At 41.0% G+C, this 25,482-nt stretch overlaps 2 protein-coding genes across 5 annotated transcripts in view; one reads left to right on the forward strand and one right to left on the reverse strand.

The window, feature by feature from the left end:
- Positions 1–4,263, forward strand: part of LOC102784399 (beta-galactosidase-1-like protein 2) — a 22,393-nt gene extending 18,130 nt beyond the window's left edge. For 2 of the 3 annotated variants that reach the window (XM_006804648.3, XM_035913840.2), the window contains exons 17-19: positions 1,129–1,243; positions 2,240–2,356; positions 3,757–4,263. In XM_006804648.3, the coding sequence (XP_006804711.2) occupies positions 1,129–1,243; positions 2,240–2,356; positions 3,757–3,843 (319 nt within the window). In that variant the 3' untranslated portion in view covers positions 3,844–4,263. Of the gene's footprint in view, positions 1–213; positions 384–1,128; positions 1,244–2,239; positions 2,357–3,756 lie in introns of those variants that run through there. The other variant, XM_006804650.3, reaches the window with a different exon arrangement.
- A 665-nt stretch (positions 4,264–4,928) lies between these two features.
- Positions 4,929–25,482, reverse strand: part of b3gat1a (beta-1,3-glucuronyltransferase 1 (glucuronosyltransferase P) a) — a 95,024-nt gene continuing 74,470 nt past the window's right edge. The window contains exons 4-9 of one of the 2 annotated variants that reach the window (XM_006804655.3): positions 23,197–23,339; positions 20,955–21,026; positions 20,338–20,849; positions 13,397–13,693; positions 8,484–8,586; positions 4,929–8,178 (exon numbers count right to left, since the gene is read on the reverse strand). In XM_006804655.3, coding sequence (XP_006804718.1) covers positions 8,500–8,586; positions 13,397–13,693; positions 20,338–20,849; positions 20,955–21,026; positions 23,197–23,308 — 1,080 coding nt within the window. In that variant the 5' untranslated portion in view covers positions 23,309–23,339 and the 3' untranslated portion in view covers positions 4,929–8,178; positions 8,484–8,499. The remainder of the gene's footprint in view (positions 8,179–8,483; positions 8,587–13,396; positions 13,694–20,337; positions 20,850–20,954; positions 21,027–23,196; positions 23,340–25,482) is intronic. The other variant, XM_006804656.3, reaches the window with a different exon arrangement.

The raw sequence follows: 25,482 nt of genomic DNA on the forward strand, positions 1-25,482 counted from the left end.
TTGGTATGACTACCTTTAAGTTTTTCTATAGATTCTTTAAGTAGTCTTCAAGAATAGTTCTACAGGCTTCTTGCATAAGCATAAGCTTTATTTGGATAAATTAGCAGACCTGCTGAATGAGCATTAATATGTTCTGTTAGAGAATAAACTGAGCTGGGTGATAATTTATCCCATTCATACCTGTGTCCTGAGTGTCCTTCCTTTTCATCCTAGGTCTTACAAGAGCTCCAAAACATCAAAATGACTGCAAAGACAAAGAGGCACTGAGGGTAGAAATGGGCTAGCATGGATAAACAGAGCAGGCATTGAATACTGCAGTATGTTTGCTGTTTTTCTGTAAACGTTCTTTGAGGCTTTTACCTTCAAGGGCAGGCCACACAAATGCAAGAACTGAACACAGCTCTGCAGTGGAAACTGATCTGTGTTATTTTCAGTTCAGCTTGCAGTTTTTTGATGCTATGACCTACCTACACGATGGGCACCTTGAATGTGCCATCAATGCCATTGTGGTCATCGGGTCTGGTGGTTTCTATACATGGAAGCACAACACTACAGTCAAACATTAAAAGGCCATTTTGCAGGAGGTGGCACTCTGCATGGACCAAATGCTTTCCCCTCATGATTGCATTATTAGAATCCCCTCTCATATTGCCATATTTGTACTCCACATTTGTACCCCACACTGCAATTTATTTATATAGTTTTTCTCATTGCTAATGAACACTAGGGTTACTCTGTCAGCCTGTTAGAGGTCTTTATTTTTTCCTAGTAACATTTTAATTGCAAATATAGTGTATTTCTCGCTGTATAGCTTCAAAATAAAATTTCTTACCTCAGCACCGCGCTGGAAATGTCAAGTCCTGAAGCATTGTACCAATGAAAGCTGCAGATTCCTACCCGGAGAAGGAATTCTGGTCTTATATCACTGTAACCTTTTGAATTCACTTACTTGTTAAAAAAGTGAAGTGTGTAAATACATCTGCATATTCCACTGCTAGCAAAATAAATGTTGTATGAAGGACGTGATATACTGCTGGCGGACAAACAGGCCTGCTAAAAGTGATTTTTTTCTTTAGTCACATTTATATCACATAACTCACATTTGTACTTTTTATTCATTCTTCACAGACTGAAGAGTGCAGGTCACTGGATGTCCATGCGCCATCAGCCCTCCTTCCCAGGGTTTTTCCACAGCAGACTCTATGTGAATGGCTCACCTCAAGACACCTTCATCAAACTCCCTGTGAGTGATTCAGTTGATTTCACCATTGTACAAAATGGGTAAACATCATTAGAAATGATGTCCTCACTAACTTCAGAGATTTGAGTGGTCTTTGTTTTTTTTGACACAAATTCAAATTTAAAAGTATTTTTTCTTGTTTATGTTTATTTTGCATGAATTTCGAGTTTTGATTCTTCTAGATGACAGAAACACAGAAGTCTCACATAAACAATCTAAAGCTGTCGTCACCACGTTATCAGGGGGATCTCTCCTCTAATCTGTTACGAATTCTGACATCAAGCTAGAAATTCAGTTTAGAGCAGACATCTGTCAGGAGATCAGCTTTTCACTGAATTTCATTTTGGTAAATGGTAAATGGACTGGTTCTTATATAGCGCTTTTCTACTCATATGAGCACTCAAAGCGCTTTACACAACTTGTGCATTCACCCATTCAGACCCATTCGCACAAGCACATCTTTCTAAGTGCTTTCTAGATAACATTCACACACATTCATACTCCGATGGATGCATCGGAGAGCAATTTGGGGTTAGTATCTTGCCCAAGGATATTTGGCATGCAGACTGGGGAAGCCAGGAATCGAACCACCAACCTTCCGATCAGTAGATGACCTGCTCTACCACCTGAGCTACAGCCACCCCTTACTTTGGGGAGTGATAATCGACTTTGACTTTTGGTTTTCTAATTACCGTCATGAATGTTGATTTAATGAATTATTTCATAGTTAATACACATCTGTAAAACATGCTCAGATAAATGGCTTGATTGAATGCTGACTCGTTTATTATTCAGTGGGCAAATTTACACAATGATATTATTCTTTCGCTCTGCTAGTGAGATCGGACAATTTCTAAAGAGGTTTTTAGGAGAAAAGGATGTTTAGTAAGGCATGAGTAAGTCCACCTACTGTTGGTAGTCTGGAACATGTTTTTTTTTTTTTTTTTTAATATTTTCATATCGTTACGCACTGTAAACGGTAACTGGTTGTGTTCACAGGGTTGGAGCAAAGGTGTTGTGTTCATCAATGGCAAGAATCTGGGACGTTACTGGTCCACTGGTCCTCAGCAAACTCTCTATGTCCCAGGACCCTGGCTTCACAGGGGTGACAACCAGGTACTGCGTCTTCTCCAGAAACACATGTGCTTACCGTTTAGAAAATCTGTTTAAAGTCTGTTTTACACACTTTAGCTAGAGTCAAGAGACATAGCGAGGACGACCTGGTGCAGTTCAAACTGAGTCAGAATGAGGGGAAAAAGGTGATTTAAGTGACTTCATGGTTGTTGGTGCCAGACGGGCTGATCTGAATTTTTATCAGAAACCGCTGATACTGTGATCTTCCCACACAAACATCTGTAGGGTTTACAGCGAATGGTCTGAAAAGAAGATCAATTATACAGTGAGCAGTGGTTTTCTTTACTGATGCAGGACATCAGAGGAGAATCGCTAAACTCGAATAACCACTCATAACAGTCGAGGCGTGCAGAAGAGCATCTCTGAAAGGACAGTTCATCATTTATTGAAGCTGATAGGTTAAAGCACCAAATGACCACACTGGCTCCCACTCTTGTTAGCTGAGAGCAAGAAACTAGGGCTACAGTTTGTACAGATGCAGAACAAAATTGAACAATAGAAGAAGATTAGAAAAATGTTTTCTGCTCTGCCAAGTCCTGGTTTCTGCCATAGCATTCATGGCAGGGTCAGAACTTTAAGATCTTGTATCAGTGGTGGTATCAACTTGCTGGTGGTGGTGACGTCATGGTGTGGGGGATATTTTTACAGTGAGCATTGTTTAAATGCCACAGCCCTACCTGAGTATTGTTGCCATCCTATTATTACCACAGTGTACCCATCCTTTGGTGCCTGCTTCCAACAGGATAACACACCATCTCAAAAAACTCAGGTAATCTCAGACTGGTTTCTTTGATGTGACGATGAGTTTATTGTTCTCAACTGGGCTCCACAGTAACCAGATCTTAGTCCAGTAGAGCATCTTTGGGATGTGTTTATTGACATCATGAAGATTTAGCTGACAAATCTGCAGCACATCATGCTGCAGATTTGCATGGATCAAAATCAATCAGGAATGTTTCCATCACTATGTTGAATCTGTGCCATGAATAATTTAGGCCGTTTTGAAGGCAAAGGTGATCCAACCTGATACTAGCAAGTCGTCCATAACATAGTGGCCAGTGAATGTTTGCGTACAAAACTATCTGTGTATTTATTTAGTTCTATGCAGATTTTTTCCCTTCTCTACAACATTTTTTAGATTTTTCTCCACTATTTATAATATAATATAATATGCACATGCTATTTTATATGCGCTCCACTAATATGATAAAACAGTTTTCAGTCATCTGTTTTGTTCAACTCTGCAACTTTATTTCTGCTGTTTCTCCCTATTTTCTCCTCTCTTGGTGTGCATATGTTGACATTAGTTCTTAAACACCCACGCTTACTGTACTTTTATGACCTCAAATAAGCCGGTATACAATGTTTTTGACTTGTCATAGGTCATAGTGTTTGAAGAGCAGGAAACAGATGGTAAGATCCAGTTCGCCAGCAGTCCAGACTATGGCATGACTATTGATGTCCAGTGAGGAGAACAAGAGGGAAGGGTGGATTAAGAGAGGAAGAGGGAGGAGGATGGGAGGATAGCGTGGGAGGACACGACCGCTGTAAGCTGCAGTGACGCCTTGCTGCAACTCAAAACCACTCAAGACTGACACGTCAGTGAGCACGACATCAGCAATGCAGCTGTGTAACCAACTTCCTCACAGCAGTTTCTCATTACTGAGTGTGTTTGCAGATTTGTTTTTAATTTATTTTCTTAACAGCTTTAACCTTAAACCCTGAAACGTAATTGGAGATCAAGAAACGGAAGGAGAGTGAACTTGATTATAATAAATGTTCTTCCTCTGAAAGACTTAATTTATTGCTTGCATCCAGACTATATAAAAACAATGTGTGAATAAAGAGTTGTTTGACCTCTCTGCCACTAACCAAGGCCGAGGAAACTATGAATTGTTTTATTTATTTATTTATTGACTCTGTTTGCTTTTCAAATATACCTTCTGATGGTATGTTGTGTGCTTCTGTGGATAGGTTATGCACACAAAGTGTCTCTGAAAATCTCTTTTCCTTTTTATGAAAACCTGTCATGCGTCTGGTCATCATCAGTGATTTTCTTTGAAGACATACTGCAGGAAAGCAATGCATTGTAGATCGATTAGAGGTGGGTGGATCGATCAAAATATTGATAGTATTGGTAGTGCTGATATTGGTATTCAGTAAGTTCAGTATGAGCCCACTAAATTGTGTTAAATTAATAATTTTTTGGGGGGGGAATAAACACATACCTCAAACGTGCACTATGAAAAATGTCTCAATCTTCATTTGAACTAGGTAACCTGATGCATTAAGTCTAACACTTGATCTAATCAATGGATTTACAAACAGCTGAAAACACAAGCAAGATGTATGTAGACATAAAGTTTGGTAAAAACCATTTTATATAGTAGCACAAAAAATGCACTGGTTACAACAACAATAGCATGAAAGCAAAACTTTGGGCTATTTATCCAGACTTTGAGCCCTAAACGTCTTCACTCTGAGGGGGAAATTACATGCAGTACAACAGACAGTACAGAGACATCCACTGGACACAATACACAGAGCCAGTTGAGGTTGTTCTCAGTGATTTATTTATCTGGATTCAACTAACATCTTTCTCTGAGACAGAATTGCTGTGGCAAATAAACAACCTTAAGAGTCACATGCATAAAATGTGAATCGCATGAGGCTGAAAGATGACGGTGGAGATGATGAAAAGGGAGGACTTTGTGTCTGTGCGTGTGTGCGTGCGTGCGTGCGTGCATGCGTGTGTGTAAAGTGTATTGTGCCTTTTAAACGCCCTCAGAGGGGTTATGTTCTTTAAATGACTTTCAGTGCTGATGTTGCTGCACATTGCAGGAAGGTTACTTTATAACAGACTAATCCTGTATCACATATTGCTTGATGCATCATCAGCTGGGATCAGATGAAGGGCAAAGTTGAAACAGCATCACTCTGACGTTGAAGCCTTTTTAAACCAGGGATGTCAAATTCATTTCACATCGTGGGCCACAAAGAAGCTACTTTGATCTTAAATGGGCTGGAGCAGTGAAATGACATGCTAAATATTAATAATTACTGGAATAGTTCTGACAATTCATTGCCCGGACTGGCCTGTAATTATAAAATATAAAGTTTTAATTCAAAACATATTTTATTAAATAACAAATTTATATAGTAGATACTGAAAAATGGGAAATTTCTGTCAATGAATTGTTTATTTATTACTTAATAATTTTAGCATAGTACAAATTGGGGGGGGGGGGGGTCTTCATTAACAGGAAAAGCCACAAAACCTATGAAAATGAAAATCTACATAGTCATTCACATTTTTCCGACTGGAGTCTGTGTAGGTCAATTCTGGTCCCTGGGCCTTATATTTGACACCCCTGATTTAAACTGTCCTGACATCGCAGCATCATTGTTCTGAACTCACCACTGCCTCGTCTGTACACCACATCGCATTTGTTCGCCTGCACAAACGCAGCATTAGGAACATTTTTGTTTCACTCGTAAAAAGCAAACTTTTCAGATGGATTCTGTCATTGACTTTTAACACATCTCAAGTAGAGCTCAGCCAGCAGCAGTGCTACGGTCTTCCTGGCACCTTCAACCTGTTATTGATCTGTGTAATCGTCCCTGTGTACAGTGTAGTGTATGTGTGCATGCTGTTTACTGGAAAATACAGATTAAAGGGCAAAACTCTGGCATGACTGAATTGCACATCCAAGCTTGAAATAAATATATAAATAAATATATTAAATTTGATTTTGAATAAATAATGGGAGGATAGCGATCTCTCCGTGGCTGCGGTGTAATATCATGCAGTCAGTGGAAACGGCCTGTGTTATTTTAGAGATACCAAACAGCCTTTGTCTGCGTGTGTATCTTATCGCATCCAAAGTGAAATCTGCAATAACACGGGTTCTGCGGCTTGTACGTATTCATGGGGGCAGTAGGGTGTTTTGAGTTGGCTGTGTGTGCTGGGTTATGGAGGATGGTTTGGGTGTTTTGTTTCATTTTTTTTTTTTTTTTTTAGGAGGTGGGGGGAGGACATAGATAATCTAGCAACAGCACAGAGGCTCAGTTCTTTCTTGAATTATCTCCAGCTACTTCTGCTGGCCAGCGTCAGATAAGAGAGCCACCACTGTGTCTAAGATGGATGATTTATCAAGCAGAGGAGAGACTCTATTATACGAGATGCAGAATAATTTTCAGCAGCGCAGCGTCGTACCTACTGATGTCTAATGTTCGGAGGAGCAGAGACTCCCTTTCTTGACATCCATGGATGCTAACACACAAAGAAAACATCACCTCACTGCCAGATCTTTAGCAAAAATACCACTGATTTTCATTGTGCTTTTCTTCTTGTAGCCCACTGTTACTTTAGGCTTGGGTTTAATATTTGATTTCATATGTGGAGGCCATAAATAATAATAATAATTCTCTATGTTTTGGGGTGGGGGTGAAAACCAACTGTGTAGGCTCTGATGCCGCTTCATCCTTCTTCTTTTTTTTTTTTGGGGGGGGGGGGCTATACACAGCAGACTTATGACAACCGGGGCAGATGTGCGTGTGCTTGTGCACAGATAAGGGGAAATATTAAATCATTGAGTTTTTCTGCATTGCAGAAAACTCACAAAGTTACAGCAGATGAAGTCAAGGGTAGATTTGGAGGGGGTGTCAGGGCAGCGGTTGTGAATCTGCCACGTTAATGATGCTGATGTGCTATTACTCTTTCCATGTGTTGAACCCAGAGTGAACCTGTGCCTTGTTGTGTGTCGTTCTAAGGAATTTACCAGGGAAAGGGACTCTTTCTTCTTCTTCTTCTTTACATAGAAATACAGTAATTACAATGCATCTGTCAAACCCCTCCTCTGACTCTTCTCATATTCAATTAGTATTTATACATGTCGTCACAGAGGAACATTTGTGTGTTTTTAAGTGCTAGGGAGAGTGTTAGGTTTCTGATGCTTACTTGTACAGTACAGTTCAGCTTCGAAGCACAGAGGGGTACATGTGCAACAGCAGTCTCTCTTCAAGTGTACGAGTTATGATGGATGACTATAAAATGGACAGAGTAAATGTAGGCAAGAGTCAGTAGTATTGAACTAGCAAGTCAAGTGCATGTGAAACGCCTAAAACAGTTAAATGAACTTAAAGCAAACCGAAATGAAGAAGTTTCCTTCCCTGTCTATGTTTGCGTTCGCTCAAAAAGGAAAAATCCACATCAGACGTCTTTGTCCTCGGAGTGGTGTTTTTTTCTTGTGTGTTTTTTTTATCCAGGCGGATGATGCGGGCCGTGTCCTTAAATCCATGAGGAATTTCTCGGGGGGGTTAGATGTGCAGATCCAGCCCCATTTGTCTTTTATTTCCTCTTTTTTTGTTCTTTTAAATTTGAGGTGGATATTTCTTAAAACACTTGTTTGGCTGAATCCGCTGTCTGTATGCTTTTTTTTTCTTCTTCGTATTGTGCTGTCTCTTTTGTTAGGCTGTCCTCAGCGGGCCATTGTTCACCACCACCCCCCCTGCCACCCCACCATCCTTGTGAGGCTTCCTTTGCTGTTGTCTCCTCTGCACATCGATGGCAGACCTGACAAATATCTGCTGCCTTTTTGCTATAATCTGTGCTTTAATACAATACATTATGTACTGTTTTGGTCCGTATTTTTTAAACAAAAAATGTCCGATTGAGTCAAGAGGATTAAGTCCCTCTTTAAATGCCCCCCACCTCCTTTTTTCCCATTTCCTCGTGATTAAGATGTGAGCACTTATCGAGAAGCTTAGCCGTTTTCTCCCTTCTCAGCTCAGAGGCCAGCCACCTGCAATGGAAAGGATTAAGACGGGTTGAAAAAAGATCACCAAGGTTTAATTTAATCTCAGTAAACCTGTTTATTTCCTTGGCGACATTTAATAATGGACAGCAGCTAATTGGACTTTAATAGGCACTGAAAATGACTGAATGGCGTATCAGGAAACATTAATGATAAATGCTCCTTTTACAGGCTAACCAGGCAAGATCAGGTGATGCTAACCTCCTAAATTCACCTTATTTGTAAATGAAGCTTGCCAGTGAACAAAGGGTTGAGCTCAGTAACAACTCTTGGCTCAGTAAGCGCAGACTTACTGTGGCGGGAACGCAGTCAGATCTCCACATTGGGGTCCGTGAATCCCTTTTTTCCCTCGTTTACAAGGACGGGTTTCTCTGTTCTCGTGTGCCAAACGAGTATCTGGTGAGAAAAAAAACAGCATGGAGATAAACAAGCAGGAACATTAGTGACATGCCGCTCCCTTAATGCACCCATTCAGTCTGCTCCCCGGTCAGCTCCCACTCCGCCTCATCTTCTTCAAAAACATTCAATTTCCCTTATAGCTCCAGCCCCCCCACCTATGTGCAAAGAGCTACTTGAGTGTGAACCCTGCATTAGAAGGGAGTGACAGGAGACCACAGGAGTGCTTTATCTTACAAATATGATGAAGCCCTCTGAGTTTAGCTTGTGTAAAAGAGTTCTCTCCTTGCCATGGGGTTAATGGCTACCACCGAATGACAGCCTAGTTTTAAAAAATGTTTTCACACCACAGTTTGTGTAAGCTCCTTGCCTTTTGTGGTGCAGCTCTCTGCACACTTCCTCCGGGTGTACTATTGTTGCTATCGAGCCTTTACACTGGCTTGGTTTTGGCCCACAGAGAGCATACAAACATCCAGGAGAAGGACGGCAAAAGAAAAACAGGGAGAGAGAAGAAACTGTAAGTGTCAAGCTCATGTTCCCCCCCCTCCTCTCCTCTCCTCTTCTCTCCTCTCCACTGTGCTGGAACCCTTCCTCCTTTCATCTTGCCGCAGCGTTGGTCATGAATTATGCATTGGGCTCGTGTGAGATACGCCAGGAGTCCACTCCCACTTTGCTCAGGTGTGTGTGTGTCTGTATGTGTGCGCAGGGGTTGTTAATTATCAAACCTGCATCTGAAGTGGTAGATTATGAGGAAGAGAGATGCCTGAGCACGATTTTCTATCTTTTTTTTGTCTCCCCCTAACCCTTTCGCTCCCGCCCTTCAGTCCGTCCCTGCACTCATCTGTAATCAGCGTGACACCCCGACGTCCTCGCTTCTCCATCGACTCCAATTCCGTTCTCTCAGCTCTCCTCTGAATCCCCTCTTTTCATTTGGCCCTCTGAATGGCAGAGAAAAACGGGAGAAAACTGGCCCTTCCTTTCTCTTCTTTCGCTCTCTCTACATGTATCTGTATTTGTGTGTGTGTGCGTCTATTTGTGCGCGTGTGTGGGGGTGGTTGTGGTGTGGACATTGGCTAGCTCAAGCCCTCTGGCTAACTCCCCATTGCCCTGAGAGAGTGAAGTGACCCAGACCACTGGCCATAAGCAGGAATGGTGGAACGGGTACTGAGAAAAAATTGTGTTGCTACTGCTGCTGTTAGCCTCAAGCTACTGACTCAAGTGTGTGTGTGGATGTGCAAGAGAGCACGAGGGCAGCCTGGGAAATATAATCAATAATTTCCAACTTTTTTGCAACAGCCTTAAACTTATAGACACTCTGACCATTAGAAAACCATCAAGTTTTTTCATGAAATACATCACCTTCTGACTCTCAAAGAGGAATTTTTTTATTTTTCCCAGAGATACGGATTGGGGGTGAGGGCTCAGTCAATTAAGTTTGTTTATTCTAAATCCAAAAGGCAGGAGCCAGTTGGCTTATCTTTAGCTCAAAGGCTGGAAGGAAAGAAACAGCAGCTCTAAAATGTCATATATAAGTAACCATGTGCACTAAAATGTCAAACTTTTTCTTTAATAATTAATAAGACCTCTTATGAAGGAGACTTTCTGTGTTTTGTTGTTACGAACAGCTTCTCTGACGATCTCGATTATTTATAGAAAGTCACACTCTTATTGCTAATGCTTTTATTTTTTCTGCATAATCACAACAGTTTGGCTCCAATAGTGTTAAGCAGCAAAAAGAGAGGGAAAAAAAATGACTATTACATAACTTGTGAAAACTAATAATAATTCTCTTTGTTGCCGACCGTGGTGCTCAGCAGGGGGCTTGATTTTAACGCTGCGAGAAAACATATTGTGGATTTCTTTCCACTCTTTCTTCTCAGTCTAAATGATTGGTGAAATTCATGTAGTGGGATGATTCAGCACTTAAAAACATATAAACTTGTCAAGGCGGGTTATGCACAGGCATAATGGTTCTATGGAGCGGGGATTCCCGTGATGCACTGATGAGTGTTTCTTCACTCACCTCTTTTCAGTCTATGTGTTTATACACCGCTTTGCATTTAATCATTAAATATTATTAAAATTTGTCTCTCTTCCACAGTGCGTCTTCTCTCCTCCCTCCCTCCCTTCTCCCCTCAGCCTGGTTCTCCTGGACGCTGCTAAAAGGGAGTTTTTCCTCCCTGCTGTTACCAATGACTTTCTCATAGGGGTTGTCTGATTGTTGGGATTTTCTCCATAATAATGTAGCATCTTTACCTTACAATATAAAGTGCCTTGCAGTAACCATTTTTGTGAGTTAGCAATATGTAAAAAAATGTAATGAATCTATAGAAGTCAAGTGGACACACAAATGCCATAAACGTGGTCCAGTCCAAAACAAGGCTAGGCAGCGCCTTTACCACCTTTGATAACTGAGGACCAACCCCCACCCCCCCCAGCATCCACAAGCATCCACAAGCATCCATAAGCATCTATAAGTGACTGAGACAGGACTTATTCTTAACACATCTCAGCCTGACTCTTTTCAGCCTCACTACAGCACTAGACACTTTAACACCCACCCGCACAACAGGGCTGGACTGGCCATCGGGCATACCGGGCATTTGCCCGGTGGGCCGCTCTTGATTTTTCCATTTTTATGGGCCGATGGAGTTTTATTTCTTTTCTCTTTTTTTTTACGGTATAAATGAATGGTGGTGGATTGGCCAGTTGGTCATGATCAACTCTGGGCTGGACCAATTACAGCCGAGGAGGTCGAACTAAAGTTGAGGTGAAAAGGAACGCGATTTGTCCCGTACTACTTCAGCTAGAAAGTTGCTAATTCAATCATGAAACCGATCAGTGATCAGCTGATCGGTTTTTCTCTCTGCGCCAGAAAGAGGAAACCAGCGGATGTCGTGCTAAACAACAGCAGCACGTTTAAGCTTGATCAGCTGTTGTTAGAATTTATTTAATATTCATTTCTAGTATCAGCTGATGTTTGCTGGAACCACAGCCTTAAAAGCTGCTGGTCATGATATCAGTTTGGATATGTGGTGAGAGGGAAACATGAGGATGAAACCAGGAGATGTCCTTACTGAATCATCAGAGCTGAACAGTGGTAAACAGGTTTACCTTTTAGGTAACATGAATGAGTTGAAGGAAAGTTATGAACTGTTTCTGAGAGACAAATAACCCCAGGATCCTTTTTTATGTAGCTGACAGCTGGTAACTGTGAAGGGGCGGATCTAGCAAAGTTTTGCCAGGGGGCCAGGTAGGGCATTAACAGGGAAAGGGGGACACAAAGAAATACTTTTCTTTCTTATTGTCATACAAAATGTCTAGCTTTTAATAAATAATTATCTGAATCTTACAACCAAAGTTTTCATCTGATGTAAAATGTTTAGAAATCCATTATTGTATTCAGTAAACATTTAGTAATATATACCCTAGTAAGTTATAGTATTCTTTCCTTTGGGAAGGTACCATCTGTGCAGTCTGCAATTCTGTTGCAGAAAGTTGAATCTATTTAATTACTGGAGAAAAATGATAGGTTTCTGTGCATTTTTTTTTATAAGTGCATTAAATTAAAATCGGTTTTGTCAATTAAGCATCTTGAGGTAGAGGATGGGGGAGTGGTTCCCTGTTTTTTTTTTCTTTTCTTTTTTTGCTGGGAGTTGGCAACCCTATAAGTTAGGTATATGTAACTATAAATTAGGTTGTATTATATTTTTGCTAAGTACTGTTTAGAATACCAGAATAGGGAGGATGGTGTAGGTTTAAGTTTATTATAAAGGCTTTATGGCTTTTCCTATAATACCTGGTGGGCCGGTCATTAGTCAAAATGCCCGGGCTGATTTTTTGGAGCCTGATTTTTTGCACAGTTGAGGAGTGTGTCATGCTACATTTCACTGCGTGTTGTACTCGTATAACTATGCATGTGACAAATAAAGAACCTTGAATCTTGAAGAAAATCATTAGGATTGAAAATGAACAAAAAACAAAACAAAAAAGAAAAACATTTAAAAGTGTTCAGAAGTCCTGGGGAACTATTGGTGATGACCACTTGACCAATAGCTACAAAAAAGAAGAAAAACCCCACTATATAAAGCTCCTTGGAAGCACAATGCTGCATGATTGGTATGCAAACGATGCACGGCAGACCTGACCACATGGTTCACTTTGTTACACTTTTATTCTCGTTTACTGTTCTCAGTAATATTCCTTGGCTGCAGCTTTTCAGCTCCAGCCGCACACACACACATAACAACAACTCAAAACCCAGTACAGACTTAAATGCAGGGGAGGCGTGATGAGCTGAGACAGGTCCGGTGTGTTAGCTTCCCAGCAGCGGCGCTACAGACCACGCCCTGCCACATGATACTTTATAGTCTTGAAAATTGGATACCAAAAATATTTTGTACTCTGCTGTCCCCATTAGAATCAGAAACGGAGTATGAAGCCAGCTTAGCGTTAGTGTCGTTATTTTATAATGCTCTGGTAAGTTGTGATAAGTACATTTACATCATAACAGGTTTGTGGTCCTTTACATGAGTTTTTTCCATTTCGCTTTTTATGTTACACCATTATTCCACAACATTTCAAATCATGTGGTTCCGAGCCTGTAAAGCTTGTGACCCTTTACGTGGAAAAAAAAGCAGAGTGGTGTTTAAGGCTCTCTGTCTTGTAGGATTTTAATTCTACAAGACAGAGAGCCTTCACTGTTTGAAGCAAACAATGAAGCAAATCCCTGAAATACAAACCGCTCAAGGCAAGCTGCTTAACATCAGTAAACATGTGAAAAACTAACCCCAAAAAACGAGGAAATTACCTTAGTGCAATTGGCTGCTTTCGGCTCCAGGTCGTTGAGTGTGACAAGCTCCCGGAGCAAGCTGCTCTCCTGGTAACCTCCCTTCACCCCGCGAAGCTTAAAATACGCCTGTGGCTTGAAGAGGATGAGCCTCAGGTTGATGGCAAAGCCAGCCATGTCGATGGCAAAGGGCCGATGGGGGTCAAACACCGTCTTCCAGCCGTAGACCTTACCGGCTGCATTGACCTTGGGGGATTCGTACCTCAAGCCACCCACAAAGGCCACAGGCCACACAGAAACCTTCCGAGTCGATCTCATCTAGCGAGAGGAGAGAGGGGGGAAGAAACAGACAAGGGAAGACAGCAAATTAGTCAACTGAAAAACCATACATGACAGCGAAACAGTATTTGAGCATCAGCCGCTGGCTTTACAGCAGAGCACGGACAGAAGCTTTTTAGAGCTGCTGCTGCTATTCATTCTGAAAGAATATTGACCAAGCTATTGTGGCCTGCGAAGCTGACATGCTGTCAGATGAAGGCAGATCACACACACTGTTCAACAGCTGCCCTACAATGAGATAATTAGGCATCTAAAGCGAGTAAGCGCGGGGCAGTGCCAAGAGGGCTTGAAGTAGCAGAGCCATTAGAGCAAGTGGCCCTGGTAGCTGGATGGCTGAAGAAATTCTTTAAGGCGCAGAGCCACCATTTTCTTCTTCTTCTTCTTTTTTTCTTTAACCCCCCCCCCCTCCCCCATCCTTTAATCTTCCAGCATCAAACGATTTTGCTGCCCTCTTCTTTGTCTGCTGTTCAGCGAGTCTTCGCTATTCTAGAAAGAGCTACTGCAGCCATAAAAGGTACGTTTTTATAATGAGGGAAGAGGAAGGTTTAGAAACAGCAAAGTCATTTAATCAAACTCAATGCAGCAGAAATAATGATGCCGGTGCCTCTCCATAGGAAGGCCAAATTTAAAATAAAGGTGTATGTGTGTCTGTAAGAGAGAGCGCCTCCATGCATAGATGATAGGAGAACACATGGAGGCAATATCCATAACCATATGCTCCCCGTCAGAACTGAACGTGAAATATGTCTCCACATAAGGACCAAGCCCATCATATCTTAATGACGTTATATAGTGCATTATTACCCCGACAGAGCACTTCACTCTTATACAGGGTGCAGACGTGCTTGTGGCTCCTATAGTTGTCAAAAGTGAAATGGGAGTTAGAGCCTTCAGCTCTCAGGCTCGTCTCCTGAGGAACAAGCTTCCAATTTGGGTTTGGCAGATGGCTGCTCTCATAACTCTGGTTCTGCTTGAAGTTTGTTCTTGTTATAAAGACCCCCTCTTCTCCACTCCCAAGCAAGCGTTTGCTCACACGGGAACAGTGGGCTTTCCTCTATAATGCTGTACGATCTTTATGTCTCAGGCACTGAAATGACTGCTGTTGCGACATTGCACTATATTAACACAATTGAGCTGAATTATCCACCCAAGCTTACTTGTCTAAATGTGTATTTGTAGATTGCGATTTTGTGCAAATCACATGCAAATATCGCAGTGCGCATGAGTTTCTGCATCAGGTTGGTGTGTGATCTGATGGGCTGCTGCGCGAAGAGCTTGGGTGATCAGAGAGAAGTGGTTTGAACAGCATGAAGCAGCCCGGGGGCTTATGGGAATGATTGGATTTGAGCTTCGGGGGAAACGACTGTTCGACTCACCCAGATAAGCTTGGGCTGTCTGTACTATCTTAATGAGCTCTGTAAATTAAAAGCTTACATGCATGTGCGTATATGATAGTGATAATTTATAGTGAGGGGTTGTATATTTTTGTAGCTTGTTGTGTATCAGAGAGTTGCATTCTTTGCTACGCTTAAGGGGCTTCGCCTCAAAGCTGAGATTAAATGACATTATCCTGCCTTTTTATCAACAGGGTTTTGTTGGGAAAACAACATTTAAGGGAAATTTGGTAGTTTCCGGTTGCCAAATTGTTGCTTGATTCTTTCACGGTTTACACTTAATAAATGAATCTTAACTTTGAGGCTTCAATTTTTTTCTTTTCCTGCTTAGGCGGTGGGATCACTCCCAACATCATCTCACAACAATGCCTGGGCTGGACCTTTTGATATCACACTCGAACACACAGAGTTGTCAGGTAGACCATAATGGAAACAGATGCCATGAAACTGTTGTTAAATGTAGCGAGCTGATGTCACTATTGTAGATTGAAAGTGCTTCGGAAGCAGTTGAGGAAGCTTGTTGCAGCTGCAAAGAGTGTTCTTTCGATTACATGGTTAATGCTGTGAACAACAGTATTATCTTGAACTACCGCAACACTACAGGAAGGATGTAATCCACTGTTTCCATGATGGTAGTCCTGTGATCGATGCCACCACCACCGTGCCTACCGCCTACTGCGTACCATTATCACTTTTTATATTTAATCAGCTGGTTAGGGTGAATATTTGGGAGTGAGAATAGGCTGTTCCTTAATAAACATCTGAGTTTGAGTCTTAAAAGCTGCTGTTTTGTCCTGAAGATAGTCTCAACCTTTGCTTGTTTTTTCACACTTTTACAGTCCGGCCACAAGTTATCCATCATCTTGTCCAAAAAATACCTGCCTGCTTCCCTTTCCTAACTGTATAACTCAAAACAATAGGAAACAAGCAATGAATCAGGTTCTTTACAGGCAGCGTGAAGAGGTTTGTCACTTTCCCCATCTACACAGACCATGTGAAAATGAGAACGCCTGCTGCTTCTGTTGGGAATATCAGCTGGAGTAAAGTAGCACAAATCCCTCTTTAGCCGGCAGCCAAGCAAATGAAAATGCAACCAAGTCCCCCTCCACCCCCCCATCCCCCCACCTCATTCTGGTGAATATGATGTATCTATACAGCTTTTCTTTTCTTTTTTCTCTTCAGTGATGTTTTAGTTTGTGACTGGATGCCAATGTGTGCATTTAAGCTTCGTGTTTGAGTGCAGAATTGTTGACAGCAGGGGGAAAAAAAACAAAAAAACAAGAGCCCCAAACTCTAGCAGAGAAAAGAAGGCAAGCATCCAGATGCATTAATCAATCCTTAAGGGTGCAGAGAAGATAACAGAAACAGAAGGGTCATCCACTGCTGCAGCTGGTAATGTCTGTGGATTAAGTTCTTTTGTTTCTTTCTTTGATCCAAACAATAGAAATGTGCATACTTAAATCTACATAGTACACAGTTGGGTTTCATTTCATTAGAAAATCTATCCTCATTATAGGATTCAAATTACACAACCAACAATAAAGAAAATCAAAGCGACACATTGGCTTGCCTAAGCAACTATTCTATCTGATCTTCAAATTAGGTGTCTTTTAAACCAATAAATGAGTTAACCTTTTGCTAACGTAGAGATTTTTTCAGTATGTCTTTATTATTTGGGTTGTTTGTTGTGAAAATAAATGCATTTTTCAAATCCCCAGTAGTCAAATATAATGATAAGACTGATGTGTCTGGATGCTATATTTTTGTCAATATCATCCAGCTCTGTTAAACTGCTGCTTTGCTCCTTTCTCTTGGATTTAAGTGGCCGACAGCCTCCCTGACAGCTAAATTGGAGTAGTCTTAACAATAGCATGATAAACAGTAAATAGGTTTCTCTTTTTTTGGAGCTTGGGAATAAAGCACATCTCATGAGGCCTCAATAATATACTGTATGTAGGTCTTTACTGTGGTACATGAATTTTTCATAAAGTTTTCATTAAGCCTTGACCTAAAAACCAGGCTCTTAATAACAGTCTGTATGCACCAAAGTCTGTCAAAGTAACTGCTGCTGGAATGAAAGACTGAGATTGAATTCAGATACCGGCTATGTGTCGGTGGCAGTAATGGCAGTGTCCTCTATAGCAGCTGATGACAATGACTTTACCCTGCTGCCACAGAGCATTGTGTCTGAAGTGTACCGTGTCCGTGTCAGTCTGAGCTTGCTGAGGTGAATTGCTGTTGCTTGTTGATATACATTTTCCCTGCTGCTTTAAAAGAACTGCATGCAAGCGTTTTTGGCAGTCATCTATGATGTAGTCTTTTGTGATGTAGTCTTTTTGGATGCTAGCTGCTTTTTGGGTTAGTGTCTTGTTTTTGTATGTTTGACTAATATTTGAAACACTGCAATTAAATGTACACTAAAAGATCTAATCATCTAATTACACAGTGGCAACTCAGTACATGTAGGCATGTAGACCAAACAGCATCAGAATGGGGATTTAAGTGACTATTAACGTGGCATAGTTGTTGGTGACAGACAGGTTGGTTGGGGTATTTTACAAACTGTTGTTCTGCTGGGATTTTTCCAAACTTTTCCAAAAGTGCAAATGGTCCATATAATATAAAATACACCAGTGTGATGCAGTTGAAAATGTCTCGTTGATGCCAAAGGTCAGCGAAAAATAGCCAGACTGTTTCAAACTGATAGGAAGACAGTATTAACTCAAATATCCACTTACATACCATACCACATATACCAGATACCACGCAATCCAGGTGTGCAGAAAAGCATTTCTGAATGCACAACACATCAAAACCTTCAAGCAAACAGTTATTAGCAGCAGAAGACCACACCGAGTGTCACAGGTCATATGGTCTGACTACAGTTGAATAATAGAAGATTAGAAGATTGAAAAAACATTGCCCGGTGCAAGCATGGATCATCGAAAACTGAATGTGCAGTTGAAAATGACAAAATCATTGTGATGTTGTTTATTCTATTACTCTCGTTTTCTTCTGCTTGTTTTCTTTTTTCTTTCTCAACAGGTGATCCAGGTGATCAATATATGTATTTTTTTTTCTGCTTATTCTGTTGGTTTTTGTTGTTTGCCCTTCTCCCCCGTCCCTCTTCTCAGCTGTTTTTCTTTCCCTCTTTCTTTCTCCCTTTTCTTTTCCCCAGTCAAGTCTGTCCCGTATTCAGCAAGTGAAAATAAAATAAACAATAAAAGGTGAATCAAATGGACCATTACGGCAAAGCTGGGATGGTCAATTTGGTAAAGTAAATCCGTTGGGCATCTTTCTTCGCCTTTAAACAATAATTCTGATGACAAAAGAGCCAAACGGGACAGGCAAAAAAAAAAAAAAAAAAAAAGACAAAATATCTGAGGAAGCTTCCAGTATTGAATCTATGCCACAAACAATTAGGGCAAAACGAGGTGTAACCCAGTACCAGCAATGTGTACCTAATAAAGTGTCTGGTTAGTGTAAATCTCAGTGACATTAACAATGTTAGTTTGCAAAAGACAGGAGAACTTGGGTTTTCATGACATTTCAAAGTACAACTTGTGTATTGCAGTATTGCGCTGCCAATTAGTAAATGCAAATGATTCACTGCTTTTTTCGATTTTTTCATGGTGAAGGGGTCACCCATGTGTCTACCTGTTGAGTCCCTGTTTAATAGCATTTGCCATCTTTACTGCAGTAATAGCCAACTCTCCATGCCCTGTCTATCTTACTGTCACCTCTTTTTTTGTTCATTCTTTTCTGTGTTGCCTTTCCCTCTCCATGACTCTCTCCGTACCCCTTGGGGCCATTACTCTGGACCATAAATAGGCCCATTGGAGGTGATGGAGAGCCTTTGAGCGAGACCAAGCGCTTTGGCTGATTCCCAGGGAAAGGTAATGACAGGCCCCCGTCAATACCAGCGCTCCATTTACTACGGCCCCTGTCGGCACTACTAACAAGACTTGAGGCACATACTCGGAGGACCTAGACCGTGTCCGCTCAGGTAATTCAACTGATGTCAAGATGGATGGCCTGAGATGTACTAATTACATGCCCAAACTTCTCCCAACTGGCTTCAGATACCAACTGTGCTTGTTAAGAGTTTAAAGTACTTCAACTAAGAATTTATGGTTCAAATCCACCCACGCCTCACCACCTCTCCTCTAACGGTGAGTATATACAACACAGATAGATAATATATGGCACTCCATGCAGTATATCAAGAATTATTTTATATAGAACTTAAAAATGTCCAGTGTCCTTTTTCTCTAAAGAATACACATTGTATGCCAAAAAGCACAGACACAATATATTGCTCACATAACTATTTAAAGGTGCAATCCGTTATTTTTAATGCAGTGCATAAAATGATTTTAATACATTGTTAAGAATTCCAGTCATTCCTCTGATAGCTGAATGGCTTCTGAGCTTTAAGGCCTTTCTTATTCCCCCAGAAATACCCATCATCAACTCTGCACATGGTTAGTGTTTCAGAAACTCAAGTGGAGCATCTGAAAGATTAATGGAGCTTGAGAGTAACAGATTTTTTTTTATAACTAGATAAGAGCTGGCAGCATCTATACCAAGTTGGTGAAACTGCTGTGACTGCCCCACCAAACATGAATATTAGGGACGATTTTAAAATGATATCACATTTTGATCTGAGTACATGCATAGTGTATGTTTGAACAAAAACCTACATCTGCAAATGTACTTGCACTGATATTTTTAAGAACAATTATTCAGTTAGCTTCATGGAGTTATCATGAAGCCTATCTCATAGAGAGAGGCAGGGATACACCCTGGACAGGTGACCAATCTGTCTCGGAGTAAAAACAGAGAGACACACTCTTGGACAGTTCAGATTCATGAACTAACTACAGTGAAACCCCGACTTACGAATACCCATTTAACGAAAAATTCAAGTTACGAAGGCACTTAGTGGCAACATTTCTGCCCGTGTTACGACAAAATGCCCAGTATAGAAAATCCGCTGGCTCTGATTGGCTGGGCCCAGAATGCCTACAATGCCCACAATGCCTTCCGAATCATGTGACAACCCCCTTGGCTTTCGTACTTGCGTTTCGCTGTTCCACTTGAGCGACGTATTGTTGTTGCAGTTAGCAAATAGCCTATAGCCTATCGTTCACTCACTCATGGGTGCTTCCACAAACAACGTGTATGTGTCGTCAACTTTGTTATGTTTATTACAATTCAGCCACTGACCTCCTCAAACAGCTCCAGGCTGTATGTGTTATCATCATCAGCAAAGTAGACGATTCCCGGCTGGCTGTTGTTGGCGTTGAACGTCTCCCTCAACCACCGCAAGGCCAGATTCCGCTGCATAGTCCCTCTTGGAATTCTGGGATCCCGAGTGTCACCTCGCAGCTTATAGTTCCTGGGTGTCTCTACATTGAGGTGGGTGTAGTTTAGTCCCGTATCTCGGAGGAGTCGTGTGACAAGAGGCGTTCTCCTTTGGGAATCCTCCACCAAGATCCAGTGCAGGTTGGGGACATGGAGGAAGGTGTTTGCTAGCCGTGTCAGCTCAGCTTTCTGGACGGGCCGGCTATATGTGGGGGTGATGATGTGGATTGTGGGCAGCACATCCGACCAGGGCGGAGGCCGAGTGTACACATACTCTGTCCTCACCACCTCCACAATGTCCTTATCTGAGGCACAGTATTCCTTGGAGTCCTGCGCCTGGCCACCTGCCTCCCTCTTGCCCTCAACGCCATCATCTGTAGATGTGGGGATAAGAAGACATGTAAGGCATTAGTGTAACCTTGAGCTGCTTTTTCTATATTTGCCTCAGGTGACTTAAACCCAATGGGGGTAAAGTGTACCTGAGAGCCGGTGGTGGCGGACTGCAAGCCTCTCTGGAATGATAAAGATCTCTTTTACTAGGTGGTGACAGGCTGCAAAAAGCGAAAGCAGGCACCGTGAGAGGATAACACAGCTGATGGACAGAGAGACAGTGCAAGACGAGGGAGGGATGAGCCCTGCTATTCCCCCGGTGTTGCCTTTGGGCTTTTCTTTTTAAAGGAAGAAAAAAGGCATGTATGTAAATGCGGTAGACATGCCTTTTCCACCACAGACTCTCTCACCCCCTGTATTGTTGAAATTGCTCTTCTTCTTCTTATATTAAAATATCTCAGGGTTTAAGTGGTAGTTAAACTTTTTTACACTAAGACTGGTCTGGCCCACTTTAGATCACAGTGGGTTGTATGTGGCCCATCAATTGAGTTTGATATCCCTGCTCTAGACCCAGTGTTCATAGTTCAAATGTATTCGACTTCAGAGAGGCCTAAACATCCACATCCACATGTGTGCTATTATAGTGAGGTTTGTAAGCTTTTGAGTCAAACATCAATGACATAATGTTGGATTCTGCCATTTCTCGTTAAAGGCCATAGGTACAAACTCTTGTATCAAGCCATCAAGAAATGTGCAAGGTCTTCTCTACTGAAAATCTGTTGCTTTTGTTGTAACTTTGTCGGTATCCATGAGCTGCACATACGCATACTGTATGTCAGACAGACAGAATAGCAAAGTGAAGGTTTCTCATGGAAACGCTTTCATAAGACACCCTGTGTGGGTTTTAGGGCATGTTTTAGGTAACACAACCTAAAATTGGAATGGTGCTTAAGGTGTTACATCGCGTATCAGTGCAGAAACTGAGGTTTGTGTGCTAAGTCTATAGCTTGTGTCAATGCAGTACATCATTTTCCATTTTATGTGTGGGAAGGTGAGGCTCATTTTCAAAAATCTGACCTTCTTTAGAAATGCACAAAACGCAGCGACTCAGTCAGCTGATGTATTTTGAGTAGACTCCCTCGGTGAAGGCTGTGATATTTTGGCCTGAATAGTTTGGTCATGATGGACAGAATGTGATTACAGAGTCATTAAGGTTGCTCATTTCTTCCTATTGTGCCACAGCTCATGGCAATCTTTCACTTTTCTTCTTGAGCTCTAGTCGCACCTCCGGCATAAAAGGGGATTTTTTTCTGCAGCACAAAGATTAACACAATCTTCTGATGGCCAGATGTTCAACAGAGGCTGCCAGTGAGCATGCTGCCAATAAATCTCTAGCTTTTCTCTTTTAAAGGAACACAAAAGGAAGCCTGTGGACAGAGCTTGGTTAGATTGTCATTTTTAAAAAGTTATTATATCTTTAGTGTATTCCATGAGAAATTAAAATTACTTAACTATGTACAATTTTTTTGGGGGGGGGGAACTTTTTATTTTTATTTTTTAATTTACCTTAGTCGTTAAGGAGCTAATCAGACTCTATTCAGAGGGTTTGAAGAACCTGCAAAAACACGCTGAGTCAAATCATGTGTAAGTTCAGTACAGACTCCCATAGCTCATTTGAATAGGCCTGTTTTCCTTGTTAACCCCTCTATGTGCATTTCTGAGATCACAGGAATAGAGCAGATTGATCCATTGATTTGCTGTTGCTTTAATTTGGGTGTGTTTATTCTGCAGGAGTCTCGACATTTGAAACTGTTGGTTTTCTGGTTTGCAGAGAAGGCACCAGACACTGGTGAAGTTAATCAATAGGACACATTTATGCTTTTTAATTGCCAACAGTCTCTGAAATTAATTTGCAATGACACTGAGCCAATTATAACAGGCAAAGGTTTGTCTCAAATGCTTGATTGACACAAACTCTATACTGGATACTGTGTGTCACACCAAGAAGATATGGATTGATGTTGTAAGCTATGTGAATGGATAAGCTGCAGAAGGATTTAGTTTTATAATATGCAACTCTGTTCAAGTTATTACTAACAAAAAAAGAAAAATTGCAGCTTAGTCAGTTTTATTCTGACAGACTGAGTATATGGAATAAATATAACTCCCAAATGGAGTGGGTATGCAACTCATCCGTCACTGCAAAATCATCCCTGACTGATGAGGTTTACAGTGACCGGACAAGTGCTTTTCAGTTCCGATGAAGCTGATGGTCATCGCTTTCAAGTGTCTCTGTGTGAACAGCCTGTTGTCTAAACTTGAAGTACGGTGTTAAGTTCGAGGGCCCACTTCAAGTTCGATATCGTCAGTGGAGTGCAGCGTGCTGCGTACCCTTTCGGATGGCGAGGAGTGGAGCAATAGCGTTTTGGTGCCAAACGGTGATGAGCAGAGTCCAGGGTAACACGATCAACACGATGGCAAGAATATCTCTTCTCTTCGGCATCTCCAGGATTGGTTATTTGGCTCGGCATTACCTGGAGGGAACCATGAAAAGAAAAAACCCAAACAGATATTAAAAGTCAGCCAGCCAATTTAGACTTATAACTGTCATCAGAGCAAGCTAACATATTTGTTTTTGATGAATCTCAGTTATTTGAAGAAAAGGAAATCACACTTGCAGGACCTTTATTATTGTTGACTGGCTAAGTCCTAAGACACTCAAGGACTTTGTCTTTATGGACCTGGCTGGCTCTCTGCAAAGCAAAACCTTCAGTGACTAAAACTGAGTAATAGCTTACTTACTGTCGTTCAATCTTAGCATAGCATAGCATCTTTATTTATAACACACTTTACATCCAACAATGTTGACCAAAGTGCTACAAATATAAAACAGAGAGGAAACAGTTTAAATTATATATAAAATATCTTTAAAAAAAATCTTGAATTCTATTTTGCCACAAATGCATAACAGTCTCACAGTTTTCAAGTGAAAGAGAACATGATTACTGTATTACCAACACAGAATTTAAAATAAATAAATAGGGCCTGATTTTAAGCAGTAACCAACAAAGGGAAGGTCAAATCCATTGGAGGAGGCAATGCACTGACAGCTTGTGCCCCCTGCTAACCCAGTGAGCTCATCAGCGCTATCACTGCAGACATGGTGGTGACTTCATGCCCAGTGCTGAAAGTATTCACAGGCCAAATGGCAGGAAGCGATGTAACCAGACTGTGGGATGACTGTTTTGCAAATGTGCCTTTCCCTCTGAGTCCAGAACATTGGTTCAGACTTGTATCTCTTTGAAAGTTTCAATTGTAGCATGGAAGGAATCAGACATTAACTGAAACAGTGGCTATTATTCTGAAGTTCCTCTATTAATTACTTTGAACTTCCGGGTCAAGTTAAAAGTCTGAAATCAAAAAAGTAGGAACAAACTGTTACTGCAAAAATGTTCATGCTACAGCAGTGAAAATGAGACTATATTTGAGCTTTGGATGGGAGAAATGGCAAATGTGTTGCATCTGGAGAGATTAAGACTCAGATGCAACACATTTGCCAACCTATTTGAGAGATCCTGTACTGCTGTTTTTGAATGGTGTTAATTAGTATGCTGTGTTTGGTTTTGTCATTTCTTCTGTCTTAATTTTTATATTTACACCTACTTATATTTTATCATTATACAAGCTTTAACGCTGTATCAGGGTTCCAGTGGACATTGTTGCGTTGGGCTGTTTTTCCCTTCTCCATTTAAAATACAATATTAATATTAGGGGGGGAAAGTCTTTCAAATTTGATCAAGACTTCAAGACTTAACCTCCTAGGACCTGGCGTCCACTTATGTGGACATCACATTTTGGGTTATTTAGACCAACATACTCAGTTTTGCTCTACAAGGGCCTGATATCCACTTACGAGGACATTATACTGCCACTGTTCTATCCAAATTTTAAACGAATATCCTCATATGTGGCTCTTATTTTTCTTAGAAACAAAAATTAGGTAAAAAAATAAAATAAAAATCTGGTAATTCGTTGTTTTAACATTCATCAGGCCCCAATCAGCCCAAATATCAAAGAGAAATTAAAAATGCATGCCGTGGAAGAGTTTAGGTCTTAGGAGGTTAAAGCTTACATTATTAAGGGGTTGGCTAATGACTGACATATGAATGGTTGCACAGGAGTCTGTAGCATGTAATCATCTGTCTAAGGATAAATTGAGTCCCTAAATTGGACGCTTCAACCTGGTTTGTACTGTTGGTGTGTTTTGAAGCAATTTGAATGCAATTATCTGACTTTCTGTGTGGTTAAGTTTACCAGACAAAGAAGCCCTTGCTCTAGTTTTGGTGAGTAGTCATACCAGTGGACGTTTTTTTAATTAGTGTGTAATTTATATTAACTAGTACATATCTATGCATGTGTATGTGTTTCTGTGTTTCTATTTACTCATAGTTGATGATGATTAGAAACCAAATTAGCCACGTTAGATGAAAATGTATGCTTTTTTTAAAATCTAAATAACTTCTAAAACAGAAAGAAAGAAAGAAAGAATAAAGAAAAATAAAACTAAATACAAATTAATAAATAACTTCTGGCATCTACCAAATTTGGGCCATAAAGCTAAAGGTTATGGTTTCAGTGCAATGAAACAAGTGCCTAGTTACGGTTCCTAACCTCTGA

Source organism: Neolamprologus brichardi, chromosome 14 (genome assembly GCF_056152115.1).
Source record: "Neolamprologus brichardi isolate AB-2024 chromosome 14, ASM5615211v1, whole genome shotgun sequence".
NCBI lineage: Eukaryota > Metazoa > Chordata > Actinopteri > Cichliformes > Cichlidae > Neolamprologus > Neolamprologus brichardi.